This window comes from Arachis duranensis, chromosome 6, assembly GCF_000817695.3.
Source record: "Arachis duranensis cultivar V14167 chromosome 6, aradu.V14167.gnm2.J7QH, whole genome shotgun sequence".
NCBI classification, from domain to species: domain Eukaryota; kingdom Viridiplantae; phylum Streptophyta; class Magnoliopsida; order Fabales; family Fabaceae; genus Arachis; species Arachis duranensis.
This window is the reverse complement of record NC_029777.3, coordinates 7639865-7651475: the sequence shown is the minus strand read 5'-3', so window position 1 is coordinate 7651475 and position 11611 is coordinate 7639865. Positions and strand designations below refer to the sequence as shown.

The window sequence follows — 11611 nt, the reverse complement described above, 5'->3', positions numbered from 1 at the left end:
ACTTTCTGTCGCACTACACATCAATTTTGCCACACCTCACTAACATATTGGCCTTATATGCTTCAACCTAGCCCCAACTAAACTTTTGTTCAAAACCAAATCAACCCCTTTTTTCCGTTTATCCCCATATTTTCAAGTCTCCATTTTTTTAATGATTGTTTCGTTACTGATTGTTTGAGATCTCATAAATTTTGCACTCACCATAACTGTTGGATACATCGAAGGATTATCTATGTGCGTTTTCAAAAACCCTCATGCCACTCATCCAAATCTTCCATGGTAATTACCTTTCTATTCTTGTCATGCTCTGCCTTCCGTAGCCCCTGTGGTATCATTACCACCGCATCCCATCCCAACTCCAACGATGAGCTTCTAGTTCTTTACTTTTATGGTGTTTCAAGACAACTCTCCCTTTCTCATTCACCTCAATATCTTTTTCCTTAATTTTTTTTCTATTTTCCATCAGGAGACTCCTTGGCATCTTTATCGTGCGTAGTGATTCTTTTCGGACATCAATCCTCCTCCTATACTTAGCTTACCCACAAAACCTCTTTACTCTTTAATCGCATTCCATTAATCTCTTTGATGGCCTTTAATACCCCTCCTTTTGTAGTATACCTGATGAAAGCAAACAGATAAATCCGGCCATACTTCTCCTTACGTATAAAATAGATATCATTTATTCTTTCTATCCACTTAAACATATGAAACAATTCATTTTTTGAAATATTACCTGGTAAATTAACTACAAAAATTGTGAGCAATTTACTCTCCAATTAGAGATACGCTTTCCAGTTCTAAATTCGTGGATCTTTCTCAACATAGAGCTGTCTAGCTTTATCCCGTCTTGCATTAGACATAGATGGATTATGGATTCTAAATTCTCTTATTAGAAAGATAAATAAACTGAAAAAATATGATTGAAGAATTTTCTTTTTAACAGAAAAAGTAATAGATGTGCCAATTACCTAACTAAAAACTAAAAAGAGTATTGAGTTAGATTTAGATTTTTTGTTATGAGATTACTCATTTCTAGAGTTAGTAAAAATCTTTTTGGAGAATTAGTTTTTGGTTTGTTGGGCTAAAAGATAAATAATAAAAAAAAAACAATAATAATAAAATCACAATAGAAGTAGTTTGATTTTGTAATTACGTAGCACTAACATAATCACTTGCTGAATAAGATATATAAGAAAGTAAAAGGGGCTTAGATAATTATCTCATCCTTCATGATTCAACAAACGGATATCCCTTTAAACTTTCGTTACAGCATCATGCCATCATTCAATTCATTTGATTCAACTAACATATACCTACATCTAGTTAGACACTTAAGAACGAGTAGTAAAATTAGATGTATATTTATATATAAAACACCTGCTTTTGGATTGGACTAGGATGTATTTCCTCATCTATTTTGGTTACGGAAATTAAACATGTGAGTCCAGTACAAATATTCAAATAAGGTGAAATAGCTAGAAGAAAAAATTAACTTAAATAACTGAGCTAAGTGAACAAGTAATAAAGAAAGGGCACATAAACTAAGCAGAGAAAGTGACTGGGAAACAGCATGGCAGAAAATGGCACCATTCTTTCTCCATTGTTGTAATAATTAGGAGGAGCATAGCCGCCTGATGAGGATGGCGTTCCTCCCGGAAAATAGTAAGATCCCACCGGATACGGAGGTGGATGTGGCTGCCCTTGCGTCTGTCCACAATTATCAGGACATGTTGGTTGGGGTGGCGGTGGGGGTGGGCATTCAACAACCGCTGGCGGAGGAAGTGACGGTGGTGGTGGCGGCGGCAACGAAGGTGGCGGTGGACACTCTACTACTGCAGGGGGAGGTGGAGGTGAGAGGGGTTGACAGGGATTGTCGCATTCAACGCACATTGTGCATGGAACAAGGTCTTTTGCCACCGTCGTTGTTGAAGTTGCTGAACTGCATAATTCTAGTACAATTATCACATAGGAAACCAAAGCAACCAAATTATTATTAGTCATCACTTTCCGATCCATTGTTGTTGCAAAATTGAACTTGATTGCTAAGGTTTGGACGAAATAATATATATACATACAAGAATATAAATATGCAGTAGTGTAGGGTTTTTAATTTATAAGGGTATATATATATATATAGATCGATTTTTGGTGAGTGCACCATTTTGTCGGTGTTTTATCTTCTACGCCATCGTTTCATCATCAAATCTTGCAATCTCAGCCATATGATGAATCATTAAAAGTTGTAACTATATACATAATTGTTGTTTAATTAATTTAATTCTTTTGAGATGAGTAATAATATAACGTTGATTTGCAAAGTTGGATCCGGAAGTGAAACGGCAGATTCTATCTTGGTAAGATACATGCCGATAGATATTAGAGATATATATATATATATATATATACTGGGTGCATCCATCCGTGATCCATGCACATCGCTTTCCCCTGCTCACATGATCGTGAATCACTGCTACTAAACAATGCATAGAGCAATATGCAACGTTTCGGTTTTGGATACATATACATGTGCTCAGCTCTTAAATGTCATTGCATTCAATACAACTATATATTACTTAGGGGTGTGCGATCCTATAAAAATACCGGTAATGTTAGAGGGAAAAAAAAGTTATAACTTGTCTTATTTATAGATCTATTTTAAATTGAAAAATCTGCCTACATGAAATAGTTAAATGAAATAGTGCAACTGATTCACCCATTTTGACTGGGGCAATATATATCTAAGTTGTGAACGTGCTTGAATTTAATACCTGTTTGACATTTTGAATATTGTTCTTTTTGTAATTATTTGAGGTTGTATGATGTAGCGTACTAAACGATTTACATAGATTGAGACTTGAGAGGTGTCCTTATGTTATGTGAGGAGTATGCATATAGAACACGTTGACCGACTACTGAAAATTTCAGTCGCGTTGGTACCAAGCTAATTCATTTGTATTATGCCACGTCACAGTAGTACATCTATGATGTATCCTCTCTTCTTTTTATATTCTTTGGTCTTCGTTTTCTATCATTAGTGTGAAGATTTGTATATGATGCAGTAAATGGAATTGAATTGAATCAATAAAGGATGAATTGAGAAGGAGGTGAAATCAGGAAAGATGAGAGAGTATACGTTATCTAAATATATATCATATTATGGAGTGATTGAAGTGTATTCTTGTAATGTAAGTTAGCTGTTATTTATAGAAAGGCTTGTAACAACTCTTTAACTAATTTAATACTCTAGAATAATACTTACTCTTCTAATAGTTAAGCTAACTGTTTTATAGTGGATTACACCTCTTTTTGATTTTGATTCTTTATAGCCCCTTTCAAATTAAGACTTAAGAGTGGAATATGAACACATTCAAAGTTTGGTATAAATTTTATCAAAAAGTGTAACAGAGTGACTTTATAAATATATCCGCTACTTGGTCTTGAAAAGGAATATTAGTGACAAACAATTTTTTTTGAGTGACTTGATCATGAACAAAGTAGAGATCTAATTCAAAGTGTTTGGATTTGCTATGCAAGATAGGATTAGCAGCAAGCAAACAAGCACTTTAGTTGTCACAATACAAGGTTAGTGGAGCTGTGAGTGAGAGGTGCAATTTTGTAAATAGATTCTGTGTCCAGATAAGCTCAGATTGAGCTGCTGCTAGTGCTCTAAACTCTGCCTCTGTACTCGATCTACTTACTACATGTTGTTTGTTGCTCTTCCAAGCAATTAAATTTGTGCCAAATAGATAACAAGTACAACCAAACAATTTAACAAATTGATAATCTGATTTTTGATGAAAAAGTTTTTCAAATGATGAAAATTAAATATGATCTAAAACAGCAGTGGAGAGTCTATTAATTATATACACATACAGCTGTTTGGAAGGCATCATCCCAGAATTGTAAAGGTAAGGCAGCAGTGGCAAGTAAGGATAGACCTACTTCAGTAATGTCTCTATGTTTTCTTTTCACTATACCTTGTTGATGTGTATAGGGAGATGCTAACCTATGAATAAGACCTTGTTCTGTTAAATAAATGTTGAAGGAATGAGATAAGAAATTCTGAACCATGATCTGTTTGCAATGCTTTCAGTTTATATCCTATTTGCTTTTCAAAGAGAGTTTTATAATTCCTGAATGCTTTCAGTGCCTTAGATTTATTAACTAAGAGTGAAATAGATGTATACCTAGTGTGAGCATCAACTATAGTATCTATATATCCATTTCTAGGTTTCTGATAGACAAATTCTAAGGGATAAGCATACATAAATGTAGAATCAGTAAAGGAAAATTGATGTAGTTTTGCCATAGAATAGAATTCACACACTTATAGGAGTAGAACAAATTGAATATGTAATATAATTTTTGTTAAGATCTTCCAAGACAATTTTAATAGAAGGATGACCTAAACGTTTATGCCACATATCCACAGAATTATTTGAACTAGTAGTAGCAGTCAATGCTGTTTTATTTGTTACACACTTAGAGATAGGAGTAATCTGTGTAGGTACATTTAAATTGGGAAAAACATAAATACCATCTTTAGCTATCCCTTGAAGTAGGTGATTCTTGGTAGCCTTTTACAAAACAATGTTGAGGCCAAAATTTTAAAAAACAGCATTATCAGCAGCAAACTTTGATACACTAAGTAAATTGAGTTATTTGTAGCACAAGTAACAGATGATTCAATTTGAACGAAAGATCTGATTTAGAATCATAAAGAATAGATGAACCTGAATTAGAAATGTGAATACCTGGATTATTACCTATATACAACTGGTCTGAACCTGTTTGAAATTCTACAGATTGAAAAGATTACTTGCTTCAGTTGTAATATGGTGGCTGACTTCTGAGTCAGGGTACCAAGCTGAGTTTTGCATTGATGAAGAGGGTGGAAGTGCAGTTAAGAATGCCCTTGGTTGATGGAAGGAAGAAGGTGGAGCTGGTGGTTGATATGATTGAGCTGACGATGAAGCATTTGGTGATTCATAATTCTAATCAAACCGATAATAACAATTCCAGGAAGCATGACCAGTTTGATTGCGAATTTGGTAGAATAATTGATTGTTTGTATTATTGAATCTATTTTTTCATAAACCTGCCACCTCTTCCTCTTTTTGGTGGATTCTTCTTTGTAAAATTCTGATTTGAAGGCATTGTTGATTTGAGATAAATTGACAATTGAGATTGAACGATCTAGTCTTTTAGATCGATTTAGCATTTCTTCATATGCAATAAAAAAAAGATTCAGCCTCCACTATTGTAATTTTTTTTTCCAATTTTGACATAATTGAACCAATGTAAACATTAAGTTTATCAGTAAGACTATAAAAAATGACCTATATGTAGTGATCTATATGTAAACATTAATTATTTGCATCTAATTTGTCAAAAATTACAGACAAAAAAAAACTTGAAAATAATAGACGCGTTTGCAAGGATCATTGTCATTGTTGTTAACAATTGGCTCTGAATACCATGTGAAAATTTACATATGATGTAGTAAATGAAATTGAATTGAATCAATAAAAAATGAAATGAAAAGAAGTTGAAAACAAAAAAGGTAAGTGCGTTCATATTATTGATTGAAGTGTATTTTTACAACGCAAACTAACTGCCATTTATAGAAAGACTTATAACAACTCTCTATAGCTAACTTAATACTCTAGATAATACTTACTCTTTTAACAGTTGAACTAACCGTTTTCTAGTGTATTAGACCTTTCTTGATCTTTGATTCTTTAGAATTAGAGAAATTACTTTGATTGATTAGGCATTACATAGAGATTTAAAAATCTTCGCCGCGAAGCTGTCTAAGTCTCCTGGAATGAGGGGCATCAGGGTCACCACGCATAGCATTTTGCCGCCATATCTCAGTGGCCCTCCTCAGAGAATCCTCCGCCGTGTCCAGCTGCTCCGGCAGCCACACTATTACACCGCCACTCCCCGCCGTCCTATCTGATGCACGACTCAAAGGGTTCCTCGTGTCCGCGATCTCCAACTCCGACAAGGGCGACGCCTTGTGGTCTTTGAAGTAACCTCTGTCATCCTCTTCCTGTTCCTTCCGGCTCTTCTCTTCCGGAAACGGAGCTTCGTCTATACCAGCGGTGCAACTCGCTTCTTCCAACAAGGAAGCTTTCGAACTCTGCTGCCGCTTCTGTTGAAGGCTAGGCTCCAATGGCTGGTTCACTCCAGTGCTCTTCAGTTTGGAAGATGGTTCAGTTGGAGATTTTGGAGTCGCAAGAGGATCGTCCTTTTTGCTCGATGCATGATCCGTTTCCACAAACTTGGTGCTGCTTGTATTATTACTCTCTGTACCCTGCAATATTCATATGAATAGTGTTAACTACTTAATTTTGATAGAGTAATTTGAATTTGGTGTTATTATAGATTACTTTGGGTGGTGATTGGTGAACTTTAGGTCCAGCTTCTAATTCTCCCGAATGAACTTCAGGGTCTGCTGTTCTGCTACGTGTGGCGGAGCATAAGCCTCGTTGCCATGATTTCCAACACCATCTTCTTGCTGCTGTGTATGCTAATGCTACCCTTGATTGCATCTTCTTACTTGGGTTTGGTAATTGACAGTGCAATGTTTCTGTATTTGGTTGTGGGTGCTATCACTTTAACGAATGATTGTGGGATGAATACAACACTCCTCGGACTTTCTGGAATTTCCTCCAGGACACGTGTTCCAACCTGTTTACGTGGCATGCTTTCTATGATGCCACGCAGACTATAATTAAGTGATGTCTTTTCTAGAATACTCTCTGCCTCTGGAATGTGGAATTTACATAATTTAAATTTCGTCATGATTAGTGGATAAACTCAAATCATGTTGATTGTCATCTAGCGGCAGGTACGCATAATAGAAACTTATAGACCTTATTATTTAATGTCTAATCAATAAATTAAGCCAGTCTTCCCTGTTCCACAAATTTTCTATCCCTTTAAGATAAACCACCACTAATATGTCTGCAAAAATCTATCCGGTGCTGATAATTAATAATTAATAATTAATAATCGTTAATACAGTTTGATTTGACAAGCATAAGTTTTGAAGCAAAGAATTTTTACAATTAAACCCTGTGGGAGGGGCAAGATTTACTAGTATCTAGTCCATACGATACATGAATTTGGGATCGGTGGGCAACTCAGTGCCCAGAACAAAGCGATTGATATTATTTTGTCTGCAATGAAAATTGATAACAGTGTATGCAAAAGAAATTAACACAAATGAAGAAACGTTTGGCATTTTGTGCTTTACAACCATTGATATGAGTAATTGTGTGAAGTTATTCTAATAAGCACAAGAAAGGGCCATCAACAATATAGCAGCCTCTTCTTCTTCCTTTAACTTGAATTGACTTCTTCCATGTAATGTATAAGGCTCCAAATTGCAACCAAAATCCACTTCATCATCATGCTCACTTGTTGCTCTATTATTCCTCTTCCTGCTTTTCTTTGCTCCCCCTTTATCCAGGGCTTTCCTCCTCTTCCTGTACCTTAGCCCACATGCATTGCAAAGAGACTGAATAAAAAGTAAAAACAATGAAAATCAATATCATTAAATATCAATAGTCCAGAAATACTGAAAAATCTTGGTTTGTTTGCATACCCTAGGGCCATCTGGACCAGCCCTCCATAGAGGTGTGGTGGTTGTGTGGCAATCGTTACAGCTTCTGTTTGATACTGCTCCAACTTGAACTTCCATTATCCTGTGTCATCATGCTAATTATTAGTTACTTTGCTATTGTTGTTCTTGATGTGATACTAAGAACTAAGGAGGAGGAATAAATGAATGAGTTCCAAGAGAAGCAAAACAAGATAGAGCATCAGATTACTCACTTGATCAAGGTTCAACAATAAAGTTGAATCCAGAAAGAGGCAAAGAAGCCTTATAAGAGTCAATCAGCACCACCAAAAGCTTCTTTCTGATTGAATGTTAATACTTCAGGGCTTTTGGCTATTGACCACTGATTCTCCTGTTGCTACTACTCAGAAAATTTGCACGTTTAAGCCAAGTGAAAGTTTGGAGAAAAAAAAAAAGGAGAAACTAGAGCAAGGTCTAGAATACTATAACAATAAGGATAAGACCTCTTGTAATATGTTATATATACTTTCCAGATCGACGGCAAACAGGACCTAATATACAATTAAACCCTTATTTCTGAAACAGTTAAATTAAAATATAAGTACATGTGTGCGGAAATTTTGGTGATCTGTACAAAATTTTAAGGGATGTTCCAGTAAAAGGACAAAAAGAAACAGGAACTTTTCTTTTTCTTTAATGTAAAATAGAACTACAGTTAAATAACAATTATAATAAAAATAATAAAAAGTTCCTCTATATACCAAGCATAAATATACACAAGCATAAATAATTGTAGACAATCATTATTTGTTAATAATTTGTGCATTTCCAACAAACCCTTGTCTTTGAATGAACAAAGAATCCTAAAATTTATATTCCTTTGGCCACTAAACTTTTTTGAAAAATAATGAAAAGAGAATAAAGAAATAAAAGGTAGTTGCTAAAATTGGAATCAGTAAGTTAATGGTTCATACTGGTTTGTCTTAATTGGTTGAGCTTTGACAATTCTTTTTGTGTTTGTGTTGAAGCATTGACTCCAATAGTTTTTACAAGCTAATTTTATATTATCATGTTAGCTAGAAAGAATGTGTGATAATATACGGTTTTAATACAGTATCTACAGTCAGATACCACACGGCGATGATGATGCTAGTCTGGCTTCAAATGAAAGGCTCCAAAAGAGACAGCTATGCATAAAAGATGCAATAACAGACAATGTCCGACCCATATATTTGGTACCAAACGTCACCAACAACTTATAAGCATTGATTTTTATATTATAACATTCTTCAATAATGTTTACTTTTTGCCTTTTAATCCCACTGAGCCAACCCCAATAATTAGAATCGTCACAAATGGAAATGACAAAACAGTCGGTCATAAAATGCGAGCTCATATTGTAAAACACCAGCAGCAAACAAATTTAACATATTGTTGTCTGCACTATAGTGGCTATATTTAGTTGTTTTGCACCGAGAATATATATCAAGAAAACACAAAATATGGAGCCGGTACTCTTGTATTTATAACATGGAAACTTTACTCCTGTGATTAAAAACATGCAGAAACGACTTGAGTCTTGAGTTGATCAGATATTATTTAATATTTATTGTTATTTGATAAGATACATCAGATTCATACCAGACATATATTGTATTATATTGTCATACACTTTGACCCTTCACATAAAACAAATAGGAAGAATACAGTTACCAACATAGTTCTGGATTCCCCTGGTTCTTCTAGCTATGAATTTCAGAAGTTTTAAGGGTGGAACAATGGTTATATGAAATAAATAAATAGTAAAGTAGAAACAAAGATATAATGAAATTCTAACGTTTCTTGCAACTTAAGCAATGTTAGGGAAGTCTAACTGAATAGAATATGGTGTTGTGGTCTATCCCACTATTTGGAGTGGCATTCTGTGACAAAGCCACAAGCGCCGCAACAAGACCCGAATTCCCTGCAAGAGATGGTTCAGTGTAGTTATAGTTGGAACGCAAGTCATTGAAACCATCAAGCTTATCAGGACCACCAACCATGGCTCCTACAATCACATTTGGATTCGGTTTCCTTCGGTCCCTCCACTTCCATCCACCACCACAACCATACTTCTTCCCCTTCTCACTCATAATAGATGCACCCATGTGGTGAACTTCTTCAGGGTACCTCTCTCCAAACCCAACCACATAGCTCATCTTCTCTGGATTCTTCCCAAGTATGTAATCCACCTGAGTCCTAGCAAAATCCTCCAATGCTTCTGAACGGTAGAATTTACCTCCGCACATTATTCCAGGTACGTATAAGGCACCTACCTTGCACACAACAATGTGAGTACTATGATACTATCACATATTTAAAATATAGTATAGTATAATTAGCACTAGTTACCCATGTAATCACTATATAGCTTAGCCAAGAATGCTGCGTTCACAACGTACTGAAGAGGGCGTGGATTTCCATGGTTTAACATGATCAACCCTCCTTTTGTTCTGTTAAATTTGTTGGAATTTGGGAGATAAGAGCACACTATGTCATCGATTTTGTTTTGATAATTTTTCAATACTTGTTCGTAAGGATAGCCGTAATCCAAGAACATTCTCAAGCGAGCAAGAAGCAACGCAGCACCGGGAAGCTTGTTGTCCCAAGAAAGCACACTCTGCCGCATGGAACCAACTTTCTCATCCAATTCAGGACTAGTAATGAGATTGAGGTAGGAAGAATTTCCGGTAGCCAAGTACATCCATGTTCCGCCCCACAAGAACTCATCCCAGAAGCCGCTCGAGTTATAGAGAAGCGAAGGCGGATCGGCCCCGCCAGAGTACTTGCCTCCTAATCCTTGCGTGGCGAATCGGAAGATCACGTCTGCTCCGTGAATCAGTTTCTTGGAATAGGCCTCGTTATCATGGAAGACGATGGATGCAGCTGCTAAAGCGGCTGCGGTTTCCGCAGCGAGAGCAGGGCAAGTGGTGCAATGCGATGCAGGCCGAGGGGATTGGATTTCCTCGGGGCGGATCCAACACTTGTTGTTGTGTTTGGTCGTGGGTGAAGGTAGTTGGGAAGCAACGGTGGTTGTGGAGTTTGCATAAGCGGTGAAGGTTTTGAGAAGGTAATCGGTTCCCCATTTGATGGTGTGTTTGACATGATGAAGCTCAAGAGCTGATTCGTATTTCTGGTTGTATTCCAGTACGCTCCAACTTAGCATGGTCATGGCGAATGCCGCCGGGAAATTGTACTTGGTGGAGTCACCGCCGTCGTAGTAGCCACCAACCTGCTCGTCTTTCAAACACGAGTCACCCCTCCATGAAACATTGTTGTTCAGAGGCAGTTTTCCAGCTGCATCAAAACAAAAATTCCCTCTAGTAGTATCAACTAAATAATGAATATAAAATACATATTAAAAATAAATAAAATAACACGTATATAATTAGGTAAATAAATATATAGTGACTGATTTTTGTTAGTGGAATATAGAATGATACATTGCTGGGCGTTGAAGAAGAGGAGGGCCTTGGGGAGAGCAAGGGTATAGTTATCAAGAGTGGGGGAAGATGGAGGATGATAATGTGGCTTGAGCTTGATTATGAGAACGATAATGGCGGAAATGGTTACAAGGCAAACAAGTGTGGAAATGGAACTCTTATTACAATAGGAAGATGATGACATGGACTTTTCAAGGATGTCCGGTCTCCGCAGCCACCTTTGCTTCACTTCATCAGATGGTGCTTCATACGGCGCCCTATCCAACCCCCTCCTTCGCCGCCGGAACTCTTCCTCCTCCTCCTCTTCTTCTTCTTCTTCATGCCACAGACCATGCTCCTCAACGTTTATTTCCAGTGGACCACCCCATATGTTGTGTTTTACCGACATCCTCAATCCAAATTCACTGATCATAACATACGCCACCACAATCTTTCGCTTTCATTTGTATGCAGTAGCGTATATCAGGATCACTCTTATCTTTTCACCATCAATCTTCATTATTCTGTCTAATTAAATAAGGAAATATTGCCCTGCAGA

General features: G+C 36.5%; 4 protein-coding genes across 4 annotated transcripts; all 4 read right to left on the bottom strand.

The window, feature by feature from the left end:
- Positions 1-1187: 1187 nt before the first annotated feature.
- Positions 1188-2104, bottom strand: LOC110273351 (leucine-rich repeat extensin-like protein 3). Its single transcript, XM_021126381.2, has one exon. The coding sequence runs from the start codon at positions 2071-2073 to the stop codon at positions 1507-1509; it is 567 nt and encodes a 188-aa protein (XP_020982040.1). The 5' UTR covers positions 2074-2104; the 3' UTR covers positions 1188-1506.
- A 3469-nt stretch (positions 2105-5573) lies between these two features.
- Positions 5574-6605, bottom strand: LOC107492428 (uncharacterized). The gene is made up of 2 exons (XM_016113449.3): positions 6396-6605; positions 5574-6319 (listed from the first exon to the last, which is right to left on the bottom strand). Exons 1-2 carry the CDS (start codon positions 6555-6557, stop codon positions 5789-5791), a joined length of 693 nt encoding a protein of 230 aa, XP_015968935.1. The 5' UTR covers positions 6558-6605; the 3' UTR covers positions 5574-5788.
- A 427-nt stretch (positions 6606-7032) lies between these two features.
- LOC107492392 (GATA transcription factor 15) lies at positions 7033-8083 on the bottom strand. Its single transcript, XM_016113417.3, has 3 exons — positions 7846-8083; positions 7616-7715; positions 7033-7528 (listed from the first exon to the last, which is right to left on the bottom strand). Exons 2-3 carry the CDS (start codon positions 7709-7711, stop codon positions 7298-7300), a joined length of 327 nt encoding a protein of 108 aa, XP_015968903.3. The 5' UTR covers positions 7712-7715; positions 7846-8083; the 3' UTR covers positions 7033-7297.
- A 1367-nt stretch (positions 8084-9450) lies between these two features.
- On the bottom strand, positions 9451-11461 carry LOC127739610 (endoglucanase 25-like). The gene is made up of 3 exons (XM_052262928.1): positions 11074-11461; positions 9983-10927; positions 9451-9902 (listed from the first exon to the last, which is right to left on the bottom strand). Exons 1-3 carry the CDS (start codon positions 11459-11461, stop codon positions 9451-9453), a joined length of 1785 nt encoding a protein of 594 aa, XP_052118888.1.
- Positions 11462-11611: the final 150 nt, after the last annotated feature.